This window comes from Macrosteles quadrilineatus, unplaced genomic scaffold (assembly GCF_028750875.1).
Source record: "Macrosteles quadrilineatus isolate MER2022 unplaced genomic scaffold, UCM_ALF_1.0 Scaffold_267__1_contigs__length_128125, whole genome shotgun sequence".
NCBI lineage: Eukaryota > Metazoa > Arthropoda > Insecta > Hemiptera > Cicadellidae > Macrosteles > Macrosteles quadrilineatus.
The window spans coordinates 85296-104120 of NW_026542860.1; the positions used below are offsets into that span (position 1 = coordinate 85296).

At 34.5% G+C, this 18825-nt stretch overlaps 1 protein-coding gene across 1 annotated transcript; it reads left to right on the top strand.

Moving 5' to 3' along the window:
* Window positions 1-3888: 3888 nt before the first annotated feature.
* LOC128982409 (60S ribosomal protein L39-like) lies at window positions 3889-6554 on the top strand. Its single transcript, XM_054401368.1, has 3 exons — window positions 3889-3999; window positions 4306-4409; window positions 6460-6554. The coding sequence occupies exons 1-3, from the start codon at window positions 3889-3891 to the stop codon at window positions 6506-6508; spliced, it is 264 nt and encodes an 87-aa protein (XP_054257343.1). The 3' UTR covers window positions 6509-6554.
* Window positions 6555-18825: the final 12271 nt, after the last annotated feature.

The following is an 18825-nucleotide window of genomic DNA, read 5'->3' on the forward strand; positions in this document are numbered from 1 at the left end:
TTTTAACGCTGCAGAGCAGCATGGGTCCTCTAGTCTATGTATTAATTACGTTAGCTGATTCTTTGCGTAAAAATTGTGGGCGACTGGGAAGTTTTAGAACAACGGGAGAGGGCTCAAATTAAAAGTCTCGATCCCGTGACGGGAAAAATTGTAATACAAAATTAGATATTACGCAAAATGTTCTCCATAAGAATAGCTTTAGAAGACTTTTCTGCTGATGTTTGTTTACTTCAATACATTACATCACTAAGCCATCATCATCATCATGTTTACATCATTAAGGCTGGTTTTATGCACCGCGACAGTCGCGTGTCGCGGCGCGACTCAAGTTCTATTGAGTTAAATGGGAGCATTTATGCACCGCGACAGCGACAAACTGCCGCACAAGCGACTCGGAGATCTCTAAATACCTGCAACAGGTTTTAGAATCGCAGCTTCAAAAAATGTGTCGCGCGCGGTTCAAGTTCTATTGTATCAAATGGGCATGTTAATGCACCGCGACAGTAGTCTTTTTTATACTCCATGTGGTATATTCTCCATATATTTATATTGATTAATGTTAATAATTAGTATATAAATGAGTTCTCTACCCTTTATTTGTAATATAAATTACATAATTATATTATGTAATGACATTTTTAAGAGTGTTGACCCAATTCAAACTGTAAGTTGTATGTGTTGTTTAAATAACCGGGGTTTTGTCATTAACGTGTACAACACTACAGGGTCCATATTTAAACAACTTACTTAATAATCACTTCTACATCACAAACACAACACACAACATTGGATTGAGAACAGACTGATTTCTTTAATTCCCCCACCACCGGATGTGAGTTTACGCGACAAAAAAGTGTCGCTGTCGCGTGACATTTTGGTCAGCCGCACGACACGTGACTCGCGGCTGTCGCAGTGCATAAAACCTAAGCCAGTAAGCATTTACATTTGGATTACTCATTTACCGGCCAATTCTGCAATGTATTGTATAGGCCTACTATATAAAACGACGAATAACGTTACCTATAATAATTAAGACATTTTAGTTACGTATTCGAAAGTTGAAATAAAATATTTTACTGTTCAAATCAAAAGAATTGAACTTAAAATGGCTGAATAAACTATGAAGTTTTGCTTCTAATTTAAAGGAAGTTGTTTTGTTGATCTTACAGTTATAGGAGAGGAATTGACAAGTGTAAAGGAACACTTAAAAGCCGTATTTTGGGGGGATTGTGTAGGAAGGGCTCGTACGTCTTTGTACCACAGTCAGTTGCTGTCCCTTGACCTTGAGCTTGGCGACAGGAGTCCACTCTGTGATAACAATGTTGACGTTATCTCTTGGGCCATAAAAGCTAGAGCCGAACTTATCAATTTAAACTATAAGCCTTGGTTACAACGAAATTATTTATGTTCGTTATGCAATCTTCAGGAAAATGAAACAACATTTCACTTCATAGCAAAATGTCCTGTCTTTCAGCATTTAAGAAAACAGTTTTTTGGGGAACAAACTTTAAGTCCAATGAATTATGAATTATATTTAAATGGGATGAATTGGCGGATACTTGCTAAATATTTGAAATCCGCTTGGAAATATCGATGGGCATTGATAAATGAATTTAACTTTGACTAGAGCATTGTATAATTATCGATTTTGTACTTCTTTTAATTCCTTGTTTTATGTTTTAATGTATTTCATATTAATTGTGTTAGTTAACTGTATGTAACAAATTGTCTGTCTCTCATCCTCATGCTCAGAGTAGTTAAATTTGGATGTGTTTTTCAAGTAGCTTTTTATTTTTATACTTTAGAAATTGTTATTATTTTGACTAAATGAATATTGTTTTGTGCCAACCACAACAGACGGTTTTATAACCATTGTTGATATATGCTTTTATTTAATCTTGTCAATGTTTTTTCGTGAAAAATAAAGCATGTTTTTTCTTTCTTTCTTCTTTCTTTCTTTCTTTTGTTGAAGGAATGTTTGACATGAAATAATCACATTGACTAAATAATTAACGATTTAAGGCTAAATGGAAAACTTTTGCTTTGTTAATCCGCCGTTGGGCGTAAAAACAATGCTGTTTGGAGGAGATTTTAAACAGGTACTGTACTGTCTGTCGCTCCAAAAAAAAAACAAAAAATAATATAGCATTTATTGTAGGCTTATATAGGCCCTATATAGTAAAGAAAGCATCAGTATAACAGTAAAACCTAGAGATAGTTTCCATTTCTTTACTTTTCTTAAACTAACCAAAAATATGCAAGTCAATGCTGATGAAAGCTGCCCTAGATACCATGTTAGCGTGTAGTATGTGACTTGCATTTTGTTGTGGTGTAGGTTGGTAGTAAATTTCCCCGTAATATCGCCGAATGTCAATCTTAAAAATCAACTTTTTGTCCCATCTTTTCCCCTCCATTTGGCAATACAGTTCCAATGGTACCGGCTACGTTCCAAGCATACGTTGGTTTTATTTCAATCAGCAAACCATATAATTTAGGCCTACTATCATGTTCTTATCCCTACAGCAAATTTATGTAGATACCGTATTGAGAAATATATAATATGGGCCTAAGCTAACTTAGAGTTTTAAAAATAAAAATGAAAAGGTGCTTTAGCTCAGGTTTTCTAGGCCTTTAAATACCAAATCTGACTTGTGTTGTGAAAAGATATTAAGGAGAGCCGATTGACTTACGTATAAAGCAGTAAAATTTATCAGTGAGGTTAAGTTAGTTAAATGCAACCCTCAAATGTGTAGTCTAAGTAAGTCTAAAAATGTTTTTTATTCAAGCTTAGGTCATCTTCTCATTACTGGGTGGTCTTAAATAAATATGTAGCCTAACTTAAAGCACAATTCTACTCTGGCCAATAGTGTAAAGAACTACTGGATTGCGCTCTCAATGGCACTGCGGGCGCTGTTTTCGGTCTAGTTCCGCCGCACCCATACACTCACCATATATGTTTTATTTTTTGAAGAAATAACCAATTTGAACTCTTTAAACTACACATTCACTAAAATTGATTTGAGATGTTTTAGACAATACTGATGATACCGCTAGTTCCAAATTGTAATGGTAAAATAATCAGTAGGCCTAATGGCAAAGAAAGGACAGAAAATACAATACAGAATTTGTAATTTCATACTCATCACTAAACGAAAACATATCACGCATTAAACCGTTCTGAATAGAATTATTACTAGGCTAATTATGTTTGACGTAAACACGATACCTTTTTTCTTTCACTGTGTAATGAGAATGTATCTTACAAAATAGGTCACAAAAAAGCAAAATTAAAAGTATCGCATATGCGTCAGAAATGTTTAATGTGTAATATGTTTTAGTTTAATGATCCACACTAGTTAGTATTACGACTATCCACAGTACTATCCTGATAATTAGATCAATTTGTTAATTACAAGGGGAAATGTGGTTCAGATTCCACAGCTGGGCTATTAATTAACAGCTGTGTCTAAGGAACATATCGGCCTTAGTCACCAACAAGAAGAGACTACAAGATCGCGCCACTCATGCTACACTCATATTTGGGTTAAAAAATATACAAATATTGATAGGATTTTACTGATAGCCTACAATTGATGGGTTTGAAATTGTGTACACATATTGTATTTTCTATCCATTCCTTGCCATTACTTATTAATGTACCACGGATAATTTGGAACAAGCAATATCAGCAGTTGTCTAAAAAAATCTAAACTCAAATGTAGTTAAATGTGTGGTTTAAAAGAGATCAAATAAGTTATTTTTTGCACAAAACAAAACATACATAAAGCTTTCAATAGTAAAAAGACTTTAACATACTTATTAATATTTTATCTCTCTACATTTAAACCGAGCAGCATCTAAGAAGGTGCGTTTTATAATGGTGAATGTATGGGCTGCGACGGCTTCTGCCAGTCGGGAGTGGGGGAGCTAGACTGTGCGGCCCATACTCCAGAGATCCATGAGTTGTGTATATCTTTGATTCTGGGTGTAGCAATTATTGTAAATTAAAACACTGTAAATCGTTTCACATGAAATAAGTTACTGTGAATATTTAACCATGGTCCCTTATTTGACCTCTGGTGTCTCCGCTTCACCAAGAAGGGGGTTAAGGCCTACAGATTATGTGTAATTGCAATTTGTACTCTGAAACCGCCTATGGAACCAGACAAGATTGATATTAATAAAGCAGTTATGTTGCTTTGCAAAATAACAACTGGGATCTTCTGCGGAGAGACTTGTATTATCAATCTCTTTGATTCCGTTACTATGATATTCCCTTTTTAACCTGGTTTTTCTTGATTTCAGTCGGCTCACAAAACATTCAAGATTAAGCAGAAGCTTGCCAAGAAGCTTAAACAGAACAGACCCATCCCCCAATGGGTTAGGATGAGGACAGGCAACACCATCAGGTATTTTTTTTTATTTTAAGTAAAATCGCTGAATGTCATTTTTGCTCTTGTCTTATGATAAAAACACTAGATAGAAGTCTTTTAAGTGTTTCTATGGTGTTGACTGTTAAAAAATTCACACGCAGGCAGATCTCACGGCCTAGAAAAACTTGTGTGAAATAAACAAAATAGTTGTTTATACATTTGGACCTAGTCTAAATTATTGACAACTAAAACCTTGTTCACATGAAGCGAGTTAACAAACTAAATGCATCTCTTAACTAGTTCAAAGTGAACGGTACCCCCTTAAAGGCTGCTTTTAAGAAAGCTGTGGAAAGAGTTGACTGTCGGCAACTAACACGCCTTCTCAGCTTTTCAGCGAGCTAGCGTGTAAATAACCGGTAGCCCAGTGTGAACACAGTTGCTTGCCTTGTGTACGTTATTCGGAGATGTCCGAGGATTTGTTCCAGTGAGAGTTGTAGCGCTCAAAAGTTATTAAAATGAGTTGATGAGATGAGGGAACAACATATCTCTCAACGATTTGTATGTAAAATGTATAGTTCTTATCCTTGATGTTCCACAAGGCTTTTGGTAACAACAATATGTTATCACAGTCCACATTATTTTTAATACACACATAAACACCAACACAACCAGCAAGATTCCACAGTATAAACATTTAACTGTCACCAAGCGGTCTAGAAGCCAGCTGTTGAGTGAATGAAAAAACTTTGTGTGGACGAATACATACAAGCACACTCGCCGGCTTCTTACTTGTATGTAGTAAACTCGCCCTGTGTGAACAAAGCTTTAGTGACGGTAGTGTTATTTGTTGGATAAGATTTTGTTTGTTTAAACGATTTTGACTGGCTCACATAACTACGTTCTTTTTTAACAAAAAATTGGCTACAGCTGGTCCATATAGATGGGACGTCTACTTCTGTATCCAATAGTCAATGGTAGTAGGCTAAGCCTTAATTCGATTTATTCATCATCAGCAAGTTTCGTTAATAAGGTTAGGTTATGACAGTTTAATTTTATAATAGAATGTGCTCATTTCGTCCATATCATAATCATAGAACTATAAATCACAATAAGCCTCTTACAGGATCTGTGACAAACGACAAGTACTATCGCATCGATAGTAGATGATGTCGTGAATCGATAGAGTAACTAACGATTAACGATAGTTACGAAATCACGTGGTGTTTTAAGACGAAAAAGTGCTCACCAAATTAATTAGTTGTTGTTAGTTTGCTTGTTTATAAACTGTATTTTGATCAAATTTATTTTTTCTTACTCAGCTAAGCTATTGCTTTGCTATTTGCTAATACTATTTAAATAACTTATGTAATAAATATAAGATATTCGAGGACTTGAGTTCAAGTGAAAATCCAATCAAAATAGATATTTGCCTAATGTGCAGGTTTTTCTGCGGCAGAGATGTTACTTTTGGCACTTTAATGCCTTTGTGACATAAATTGTTATCATGTTCGTATTCAATATAAAATGCTATTAAAGGTTAATAAAATTACAACAATTTTACCTCTTGGGCAATTACCTAACCAAAATAAAAGCTGGGCAAGCACATATGAGTTAGCTTATTTAAAGCTTGTTTCAGTTCATAAAGACCTGTTACTGATTACACAAAATCTATTTCGTAAAATAATTAACAATTATTGTTTTCCAAGCTATCACAACATAAGATATGAGAGACTACCGGCTCAATTAACACTGTTATAGACATCCCAAGATCAAAACAACCTGCGCAGAAACAAAAAGATCACGTGGTTCGTGCTGGTAGGTGTGGCGTGCCCTTCAAACCTGCGCCTCTCGAAATGGCCCAGGGTTCTTTTGTTTCTGGGATGTCTATAGCCAAGCCAACTAACCATACCACAACAAACAGCTCCCAGTTCCCAATGTCTAACTAATTAAATTTTTTACGGTTTTTATTAACCCAAGTTACTTGATGTAATGTGGTTATTAGGTGTTTTACTGGTTAATTCAATAAGGTAAACCCTGGATAACTAAGAAAATTAAGGTATTTCTATTATATGTTTTTTTATTACAGGTACAATGCCAAGAGGAGACACTGGAGACGTACCAAGCTCAAACTGTAAACACTTACATCCTGGAAACTGCAACGTTTATGTTCCATCTTCATCGACATGTTTTATTGTTTAACAAATAAACACTGCTAATTTCCATCTAATTAGTTGGTTTTTCATTTCCCTAATTAAATGGGCTTCGTTTATTCTGTGTAATCATGTGATTAGGAATTTGGAAGGTACAAGATTCTTATTGGGTGAATTTCAATTTACTTTAGTATACATTTTGTACTTGTTTGTTTCATTACAAGTGTAGTATGATGAATATTGTGATGTTGTTTTCGTAAACTTTTTAAAGTAGGCCTACTTTTGGAGTAAATTAATTTAGTTCAATACTTAAGTAATGCGTACTATTTAAAGCACACCAATAATTGTCTAAAATGCTGTCACAGCAAATAATTGTAAACGGTTACCTTTTGGGAAAGTAACCTCTCTCAATGTTGTATTGCAACCCAATTTTATACTTATTTCATACAAAGAAAAACGATGCACACTGAGGTGTCCAAGCTATGAGATTTGACTGTATATAGGTACACAGTGAATGTGTTATTTACAAGCACCTGTCTTTGGGGGCTTAAAAGTATATAAAATACCAAAATAATGTGAAAATTGTCTAATATTTTTGCTCAATATTGGTTGATCAGTTGTGAAAAGAGATTGGTTTTTAATCAGGACTTGAACTGAATACAGAATTATACAGTATGTAAATTAAGTATTGAAACAAATCTGTATTTTTAAAACCGGAATAGATAGAAATATTCTGTTTGTGGCAATAATTGTTAACAAAGGTTCCACAATATTTACATCGAAAATATTTTTTTACCCCCCTAACATGGTAGGGGTGAAACATTTTTTTGAAATAGCAACCCCTATTGAGTGACTCCTCATTTTAAAGGGTTTGTCAAAAGAAACACAATGACGCAAATCCAAGGTGAATATCTCACCCCTAGCCAAAATAGCAGGTACTCCAAAATTTGACTTACTGTATGTGAAAAAGCACCAATTTCACAAATAATGGAAAGAAATATGTATTTTAAAAACTGACAGATAGAAATATTCAGTTTTTTTTTACATCAATAATATTTTTCAACCCCCCTCTAACAGGGTAGGGGGTGACTTATTTTTTTTTCAAATGGTAACCCCTTTTGAGTGACCCCTCATTTTGAAGTGTTCGTTAAAAGAAAAATAATGACGCAACCGAGGTAGCTATCTCACCCCGGATTTACGACATTGTTTTTCTTTTAACAAATACTTCAAAATGAGGGTTCACTCAAAAGGGGTTACTATTTGAAAAAAAAATGTCACCCCTTACCCCCTACCCTGTTAGGTGGGTAAAAAAATATTTTTATGTAAAAAATTGTGGAACCTTTGTTATCGATTATTGCCACAAACAGAATATTTCTATCTATATCGGTTTAAAAAATGCAGATTTGTTTCAATACTTAATTTACACACTGTATTAGGCTAATTTATTATAGAGTGGTATTTCATTTCCAGCTTTCAATTTGTGGAAGAAATTTCAAAAATTGGATGTAGCTAGGATGACCATATTTGTGAAAGGAAGGATATATGTGAATTAACATAAGTATTTGTTTGCTGTTTCTGACATAGACTAACCAACACAATTCAGAGATGAATTAGACTTCTCATCCCAAAGTAAATTTTGAAGCTTATGTGACACTGATCGCTAGACAACATTTTGTTTCTATCATTTTAGGGTCAATTTCTTTACTGTTTGAGGGAATGAGTTATTGTTTATGATAAAATCTTTTATTTGGTTAAGCAATGTTATTACTGAAATAACAAGAAACAAATAATTGTAAACAAAACACAGCCTCTACAAATTTGTTTTTTTAAGCTCTACAAAATAGTTAGGAAAGAAATTACAAAATTTTATGTTTTTTTAGTCAAAAATTGGAAAACCCATTTTTACCCCATAAAAGCCCCCATAAACCCCCGTTCCCATGGTCCGATCATGCTGGTTCGCGAACTCGTTCAAATAAACGTAGGTTTACACGTTTGTACCAAATTTCATCAAAATCGGATCATTTTTGCTCGAGTTATCGCGCTAACGGACACACATATATATCTATATATGAATTTGAACGGATGGTGTTTTTGGCCTCTAGGGACCTCAAAACGAAAAAAAAATCGGTCCCGGGTCCAGGTCTTACCATGAGTACTACGGTAATAGCTTATTCCCTATATGGGAAATTCGCTAACAATGACATTTTGTATACTCCCAGGGCTATCACAGGTGATATTTAGTCACACCAACAAATCCTCTCCAATTCAACCTGTACTGTGGCTCCATCTCTCTGCATTATCTTACTTCACGTGGTCCAACCATCTGTTTCCACGAGGTCGCCTTCGTTTAAGGGACTCAGACAGCCTATATTTGCAATGCTAGGAACCATGGTGGAAGGAAGGCTAGGAACATCTCAAAAACCATAAATCTTCATTGAACTTTTTATAATTGGTTGATCTATATTAGGCCAGTAAAATTAGTTTAAAAATTGGCTGTGTCTGGAAATAATTATCGGAAAGCTGGAATTCGTTTTAATCCTTCTGTTTTATCTAGAAGTAAAAGGATTTGAAATTTGTCCGATTTAAGCTTCTGACCTGGGTCCACTTAAACCTTGAAATTTAGGGCTATTTTCTAGTTTTTGCTAAAACGTCAAAAAACCGCCCAGCCTACACGAAAACTCGCCATAAACATTGTAGAGCATAACATTTCACATCCATTGAGTGATGAAAATCGAACCAATAAGGAACGCGGCAGCGTTCCGCCCCGCCAAGTCCCCCAGCGGTACACAGCTGCTGCAGTGTATATACAGTATACATGACGTGACAAAGTGGCTTTTTTACTCGTCTATAGCTCTGAAGAAACAAAAGCTATTAAAATAATTATTCATCTACTGGATAGGGGCACTCATTCTCAACAAAATTAAAAAAAAATTTAAAACGGTTGTTTTTGAGCCAAGAAAATCTAGTTTGAAAATTCACAAATTTGCCGTGTCCTTCTCCTTGAATGTTGACGGACCTACAGCCCAAACCACTGGCTCAATTTTATTGTTTTTTATGTTGTTTGAAAGCCCTTAAGGTGCATTGTCCCTGAAGCGACTCTTGCGATAGTAGCTGAGCACTGTTTAGCGTTGTTTCAAATGGGACCATTGTCCTTGACGCGACTGCGACTGGAGCGGCTAGCGGCTGAACACAGCGACTGTAGCGGGTCTGCTCTGAGGGGAGTCAGAGTCGCAGTCGCTGAGCGATTTGTGTTGTGTATAGACTTGTTTTGGTCGTAATGTCTTCAGAATACAAAACTGCTTTTTACCCCTGAAGATATCAGATATGTACATAATATTAAATCACTACTATTATAAATTATAAATGAAAACTTTTTAAAAATGCAACGTTTTTAAACGCACTAGGCCTATAAAGTAAAAAATAATTTGTGGGGTGCATGCTGATTTACAATTATCTTTACATATTAAACTATTAGGGACATATTATCTATTGCATGCACCCCACGTTTTTCGTTTTAAATCTTTTAAGTATGTATTCCCTCCACATATTTATAAATTATTTTTACTTTTGCGTTTAAAAACGTGCCATTGAAAAAAAAGTATTTTAGTTAGTTTAAAATTTATTGCAATTTTTGTACCGGACAAGAAAGCGAGCTAATAAAAACGTTTTAAAATTAGGAGGTGTCATGGCACTCATAGCACCAATTCACTCGAAAGTCAGCAAACTAATACAGAATCGCTCTAGAACAATCGCTTCAGGGACAATGCACCTTTTATGTGTAGATGTGCCTTTTGAGGGTCTCAAGTCGGTGTGTTGACCCATAAACCCTTGGCAAGACCTCAAAGTACGATTTTGGCCAATTTAAATAACATGGGATTAAAATCAAAACAAAAGAAGGACCAGCTGCGATTAAATCTCAATTAATTTAAATGTTAGAGAAATTCATAGGAACAGCTGAAAAATTATTTTAAAACTTAAAGTATTTTTTTCAGGTATACCGATTGATTTGAACTACTTACTATAAAATTACTTTAGAGCAGTGATATTCCCCGATACTTTCCATTGAAAAATGCAGTGTACCGATGGTTATTATTTGTGCCACATTTCATAAAATCATAATAGTGATGGTTTTATATTTACTGATTACCTTGAAATTATTATACTTAGTTGGACTAATTAATTAGAAAAGTTGATTTTTGAAACTATCCACCAACAACTTTAATAAAAAAAAAACCAAGCAAAAGTCTGCCGCCAAGTTGCCAAATTTACATACATTACATTGTTTTACTTGGCGGAAAAAAGATGATTTAATTTATTGTCTTTTTTTTTATTGCTTTAGATTTTTTAGAGCTGCAATTCCAGATTCACCACAAAAGAGACAAAAAATATGATAAGTTTTTATGTAATTTGTATCAATTACTTTGTAAATAGTAATGTATTTGGAATCCATTTTCTATAAGTAATATAAATATGCATTATTCAAAAATTTCTTAATAAAATTACTTTATTTCAATTACTATAAATCACTTATATTATTCGTTTGATTTTCATCACCAGACTCAATGGATGGGGAATTTTATGTTCTACAATTCCTTTACGGTGTGCTTTTGTGTACGCTGGACGGGTTTTTGACGTTTTAGCAAATACTAAAAAATAACCTTAAATTTCAAGGTTTTGTGGTCCCAGGTCAGAAGCTTACCTGAAAAAATGGGACAAACTTCAAATCCTTTTACTTCTAGATTAAACAAAAGGATTATAACAATTTCCAGCTTTCCGGGAATTATTTCCGCGCAAAAACCTATTTTTACTGGCCTATATGCATTCTACAATATAAGCTGAAAGTTTCAAGGAATCTGAGTGTTTTGAATTTTTACGGAATTATTCATTTATTGCAAGAATATTCCGATCAAAAAACTAATTGAATTAACTTATAATAATGTTTTTATCTATCGCAACAAAATTCTGTTAATCTTGTACTTCTGAAAAAGTGAAACAAAACAAAAAATAAGGAGATTGGAGATATCTCTTTTAGTTTTTGAGATATGTGTTCCTAAAGTAAAAAATACCCCCGCCGCAGCAAACATGCAGACTTAGCAAATTTCCATTTGCCTAATTGGATTTACACTAAAGAGTTTGTTTTATCTATGCTAAAATGTACACAACACATTATATTATGTTGGTGAAATTAAAGTTAATGAAAGAAAGTTTGTTGTAAACTCTTTTATTGTCTTACAAACACAACACAACACTAAATTATATTTAGTAAACAACTTCATATGTACAATGTAAAAACATATGATGGTCCATCACTAATCCAGACTAGATGAGTTGGGTTGCAATATTCAACATCCCCCCTCACCCAACTTAGCTAGGTAAAAGTCCTAGAGTATGTTTTATCTATGGTCCTAGGCACTTTTGAAATTTGTGATGTTTTGGTTCGCTTAGTCCTTTAGTAAAAATATCAGCAACCATGTATTCTGTGGGTTGGTAGTTCAATTTTATTTCTCCATTTTGTACTTTTTCCCGTATAAAATGTTCTCTGATACTGATATAATTAGATTTACTTCCTAACGGAGTTTTTAGACATTGTAATAGCTGATTGGTTATCACAAAATATGTCAATGACTTCTTGAGGTCTTCCCATATCATTAATCAATTGTTTTAAATGAATGGCTTCTTTTGCTGCTTCAGTCAATGACATGTATTCCGCTTCACTCGTAGACAGAGCTACAGTCCTCTGCTTTTTTGATTCCCAGGAGATTACAGCCCCGCCAAATTTAAAACAGTAACCGGTGTATGATCTCCTGTCTTCACTGCATGCCCAATCTGCATCTGCTGCTCCAATTAATGGCTTTCCTGTTTTGAAAAATTCAAGACACATCAAGTTCTTTGAGCCTTGCAAGTATCTGAGAACCCTCTTTGCAGCAATCCAGTGTTCTTTTCCAAAACAAGAGTTAGCCTATATTGGTTCAGGTAACTCACAGCATGTGTTATGTCAGGTCTTGTGGCTATTGACAAATACATCAATGAACCGATTAAATTTTGGTATGGGTAGTTACAATCTTTTTCATGTCCTTTAACCAATTTTAGACCTGGTGTTAGTGGAGTTACAGCTGGTTTGCAGTCAGTCATATTGATTTTTTTTAGGACTTCATTTATGTATTTCGTTTGTGACATTGATATCCTTCCATTCTTTCTTGTGAACTCTACTCCCAGACAATAGCTTTGTTCACCTAAATCTCTCATTTCAAAAGTTTTCATGAGCTGGGCTTTGATGTAATTGCGGTACTTTTGGTTCTTCGTAGCAATTAAAATGTCATCTACATATAGGCTACAGAGATTATTGATTTGCATCCACCTACTGTTGATATGTACAAGGATCAGCTTGAGATGGTATGAATTTCAGTTCCCTTTAGTTTTTCGTCAAGCTTCATATACCACTGTCTTCCTGATTGCTTTAAACCATAAACTGCCATTTTTAGTAGACAAACCTTTTTGTTTTGAGCATTTTTTAAGTCAGTAATCATTTTCTTGGTTTTGTTGAATAGTTTTTTATCTTCATTTTCACTCTCATCCACCATTATTTCTAGGAGGTATCTCTCAAAGTTGTTAGGAAGTTCCATGTAAACTTTTTCTTTTATTTCTCCATTTAGAAAAGCAGTTGAAACGTCCATTTGATCAATACTTAGATCATCTTCAACAGCAAGTCCAAGCATAAGTCTTATTGAGCTTAGCTTTGCTACCGGAGCAAAAGTTTCATCGTAGTCAATGCCTGGTTTTTGTGCAAATCCTTTTGCTACCAATCGTGCTTTTCTTCTTTCTAGCTCTCCATTTGGTTTTAGTTTCTTCTTTAATACCATTTTACAACCAATTACATTAATTTCTTTGTTTCTATCCTCGAGCACTCAAGTTTCATTTTTTAAATGAGCTTTTATTTCCTCTTTTATTGCTTCATTCCACTCCTCTGAAGATTCTATAGTTGAATCTTCATTGCAGGTAGCTGACATTTGATAATCTTTTGTCCACAGAGGAGGTTTTCTTTGCCTTTTCTGTGATACCCTTATTTCATCAGTGTCTAAATGTTCATTTGAGCTTAGTGAGTCATCAGGTTGATTTTCAATATCATTTGATCTTGGTGAATCATCAGGTTGATTTTCAATATCATCTTCGAAAATAATATCATTTTCCATTTCACCGTCATTTTCTTCTTCAAATATAGTGTCAAAATCAGACTGGTCATCATTATTTTCGCTCTGTTCGATAGGAATAATGCAAAAATCTTGATCTTTTGTATCACTTTCTTTTATTTTATTTTGCTCAAGAAGATTGTAATCATTTACATCTTCATTTCTTTCATAGTACATTTTTGAAAGAACTTTTACATCTCTTGCAATTTTAACCTGCTTTTGTTGCGGCATCCAAATTCTGTATGCTTTTGAATTGCTTGCATACCCCACAAATATTCCTTGATCCGCTTTCAGATAAAATTTTCCTTTTCTTGAAGCTTTGTTTAATACAAATACTTTTGATCCAAATACTTTCAAGTGAATAAGAATAAGAATAAGAACAAGAATCCTTTATTGTCATTAGACACGGTTGTGCAATAGACATTGTCAAAGAAAACTATAAACTAGAAAATGTAACAGAGTCATGAACATTATCACAGTAGACCTTATGTAACATACATGTAAAACTAGCCTATATCACAGAAGAGATCACAGTTGTCAATTGAGAATAAATATCATAAAATAAAAATTGTTGGATAACAATGCATGTTACTTAAAATCTATAAAATCAGTAGCACTCAAATGTAAAAACTCATTAACAGAATAAAGTGGGTGCTTTAGAAGACCATTTGTTACAACAGTTTTAAAATTAGCAAAGGATTCAATATTCTTGGCATGATGAGGTAGTATATTGTACAGTTTAAGCCCTATAATTTTAGAGCTTTTGGCTGCTTTGGTCAATCTACAAAAGGGAATGTCAATTTCATGCTTGAGCCTTGTGTTGTGGCTATGTACATTTAGCCGTTTCAACAAGAATACAGATTGTTTTTTTACTTCTAATAGAACATACAAAACATATAAACTAAAGACAGTTAACACTTTTTCATGGATAAAAATAGGCCTACAGTGCTCTGAGTAGTCAGCTGAAGCTAGTATTCTGACAGCTTTTTTCTGAACCAATAAGACATCATGTACTCCAGCTGCATTTCCCCATAAACATATGCCATACAGTAAATTACTTTGAAAGAAACTATTGTAAGCAAGCTTAAGATATGACTTCGGGACATTTTTATCTAAAGATCTTAGTAAATATACAACTCTTGAAAGTTTGTTACAAATATAATCCGTATGAAACTGCCATGTCAATTTTCTATCAAGATATAAGCCTAATAATTTAACATTACTTAAACCTAATTGATCACAGGAGGGAGAATCACTAGCCTTGACATTCTTATTACTAAAAACTATGGTTTGAGTTTTGTCATTGTTAAGTATGAAACCATTGGTACTGAACCAGTTGGATACACTTTTAAGGGCACTTTCAGAATTCAAATTGACAGTTTTTATATCAGAACCAGCATTAAACAAAGTAGTGTCATCAGCAAAACATACAGTCTCAAATGGTACATTAACATCAATGTCATTAACCATGACAAGGAATAAAAGAGGTCCAAGAACCGAACCTTGCGGCACGCCAAAGGGTACAAGTCTCTTACATGAATACTGATTATTGACAAAGACTATTTGTTCTCTATTATCTAGGTATGAGCTAAGAAGTGACAGAGTTGTATCAGTCACCTTGTAGTACTTTAACTTAGCCAGCAATGTCTCATGACGAACACAATCAAAGGCTTTACTGAGGTCACATAAGGTGACACCAGTATCGGCTCTGCTTTCAAGGTTTGCTAGGATTGCATCTACAAGATAGGTCACAGCTTGAATTGTAGATTTCCCAGTTCTGAAACCATACTGTATAGTTGAAAACAAGGAATTAGCTTCAAAATAATTGTACAGCTGGTCATGTAAAATTCGTTCAAAAACTTTGGCAAAGACTGGAATTAAAGCTATTGGCCTATAACTAGCTGGGAGATCTCTGCACCCTTTCTTAAAAACAGGAACAACCTTAGATAACTTAAGCTTTGCAGGAAATACACCTTCAATAAGACAACTATTTATACAATAGGTTAAAGGCTCTACAATCACAGGTAAAATAGACTTTAGCACATCACTAGACAGGCCATAAATATCACGACTTTTAGAACTTTTTAGAAGCCGCACATGCCGCGCTACCTCCTCACATGACACTAACTTCCATTCCAAACCGGGTGCTGCAATGCTCATGGTTTTGAGAAGATCCACTGCAGCCGAAGGAACGCCACCAGATTTCTCCGCCACCTCCAACACCGAGTCAATGAAGAAGTCGTTGAAGTCGTTTGGTTCCACAGAAGTATTGGGTTGATGTTTGCTCGAAGATTCTTTCCGAATGGCCTGCCAAGCTGCTCTACACTTGTTGTCGGATTTTTCAATACAGTCGGCAACAAACTGTTTTTTGGCAGTCCTCAGTTCTTGTTTGTATATCTTTCTATATTCAGTTAGGATCATTGATGCATCATAGATGAATCATAGATGGATCATTGATGCATCATAGATGGATCATTGATGCATCATAGATGAATCATAGATGCATCATAGATGCATCAAAGATGGATCATTGATGCATCATAGATGAATCATAGATGCATCATAGATGCATCAAAGATGGATCATTGATGCATCATAGATGAATCATAGATGCATCAAAGATGGATCATTGATGCATCATAGATGCATTAAAGATGGATCATTGATGCATCATAGATGAATCATTGATGCATCATAGATGAATCATAGATGCATCATAGATGCATCAAAGATGGATCATTGATGCATCATAGATGCATCAAAGATGGATCATTGATGCATCATAGATGCATCAAAGATGGATCATTGATGCATCATAGATGAATCATAGATGCATTATAGATGCATCAAAGATGGATCATTGATGCATCATAGATGCATCAAAGATGGATCATTGATGCATCATAGATGCATCAAAGATGGATCATTGATGCATCATAGATGAATCATAGATGCATCATAGATGCATCATAGATGGATCATTGTTGCATCATAGATGCATCAAAGATGGATCATTGATGCATCATAGATGCATCATAGATGAATCATAGATGCATCATAGATGCATCAAAGATGGATCATTGATGCATCATAGATGAATCATAGATGCATTATAGATGCATCAAAGATGGATCATTGATGCATCATAGATGCATCAAAGATGAATCACAGATGCATCATAGATGCAACATAGATGCATCATAGATGGATCATAGATGCATCATAGATGCATCATAGATTCATCATAGATACATCATAGATGCTTCATAGATGGAACATAGATGCGTCATAGATGGAATGCATCATAGATGGAACATAGATGCATCATAGATGGAACATAGATGCATCATAGATGGATCATTGATCTTCATAGATGAATCATAGATGCATCATAGATGGATCATTGATGCATCATAGATGAATCATAGATGCATCATAGATGCATCAAAGATGGGTCATTGATGCATCATAGATGCATCAAAGATGGATCATTGATGCATCATAGATGCATCAAAGATGGATCATTGATGCATCATAGATGAATCATAGATGCATCAAAGGATGGATCATTGATGCATCATAGATGCATCAAAGATGGATCATTGATGCATCATAGATGAATCATAGATGCATCATAGATGCATCAAAGATGGATCATTGATGCATCATAGATGAATCATAGATGCATCATAGATGCATCAAAGATGGATCATTGATGCATCATAGATGAATCATAGATGCATCAAAGGATGGATCATTGATGCATCATAGATGCATCAAAGATGGATCATAGATGCATCAAAGATGGATCATTGATGCATCATAGATGCATCAAAGATGGATCATTGATGCATCATAGATGAATCATAGATGCATCATAGATGCATCAAAGATGGATCATTGATGCTATGATGCATCTACGTTCCATCTATGATGCATCTATGATTCATCTATGATCCATCAATAATTTATCTATGATGCATCTATGATCCATCTATGATGCATCTATGATCCATCTATGATGCATCTATGATCCATCTATGATGCATCAATGTTCCATCTATGATGCATCAATGATCCATCTTTGATGCATCTATGATGCATCAATGATCCATCCTTTGATGCATCTATGATGCATCTATGATTCATCTATGATGCATCAATGATCCATCTTTGATGCATCTATGATGCATCAATGATCCATCTTTGATGCATCTATGATGCATCAATGACCCATCTTTGATGCATCTATGATGCATCTATGATTCATCTATGATGCATCAATGATCCATCTATGATGCATCTATGATTCATCTATGATGGATCAATGATCCATCTATGATGCATCTATGTTCCATCTATGATGCATCTATGTTCCATCTATGATGCATTCCATCTATGACGCATCTATGTTCCATCTATGAAGCATCTATGATGTATCTATGATGAATCTATGATGCATCTATGATGCATCTATGATCCATCTATGATGCATCTATGTTGCATCTATGATGCATCTGTGATCCATCTTTGATGCATCTATGATGCATCAATGATCCATCTTTGATGCATCTATGATGCATCAATGATCCATCTTTGATGCATCTATAATGCATCTATGATTCATCTATGATGCATCAATGATCCATCTTTGATGCATCTATGATGCATCTATGATTCATCTATGATGCATCTATGATGCATCAATGATCCATCTTTGATGCATCTATGATGCAACAATGATCCATCTATGATGCATCTATGATGCATCTATGATTCATCTATGATGCATCAATGATCCATCTTTGATGCATCTATGATGCATCAATGATCCATCTTTGATGCATCTATAATGCATCTATGATTCATCTATGATGCATCAATGATCCATCTTTGATGCATCTATGATGCATCAATGATCCATCTTTGATGCATCTATGATGCATCAATGATCCATCTTTGATGCATCTATGATGCATCTATGATTCATCTATGATGCATCAATGATTCATCTATGATGCATCAATGATCCATCTTTAATGCATCTATGATGCATCAATGATCCATCTATGATGCATCTATGATGCATCAATGATCCATCTTTGATGCATCTAT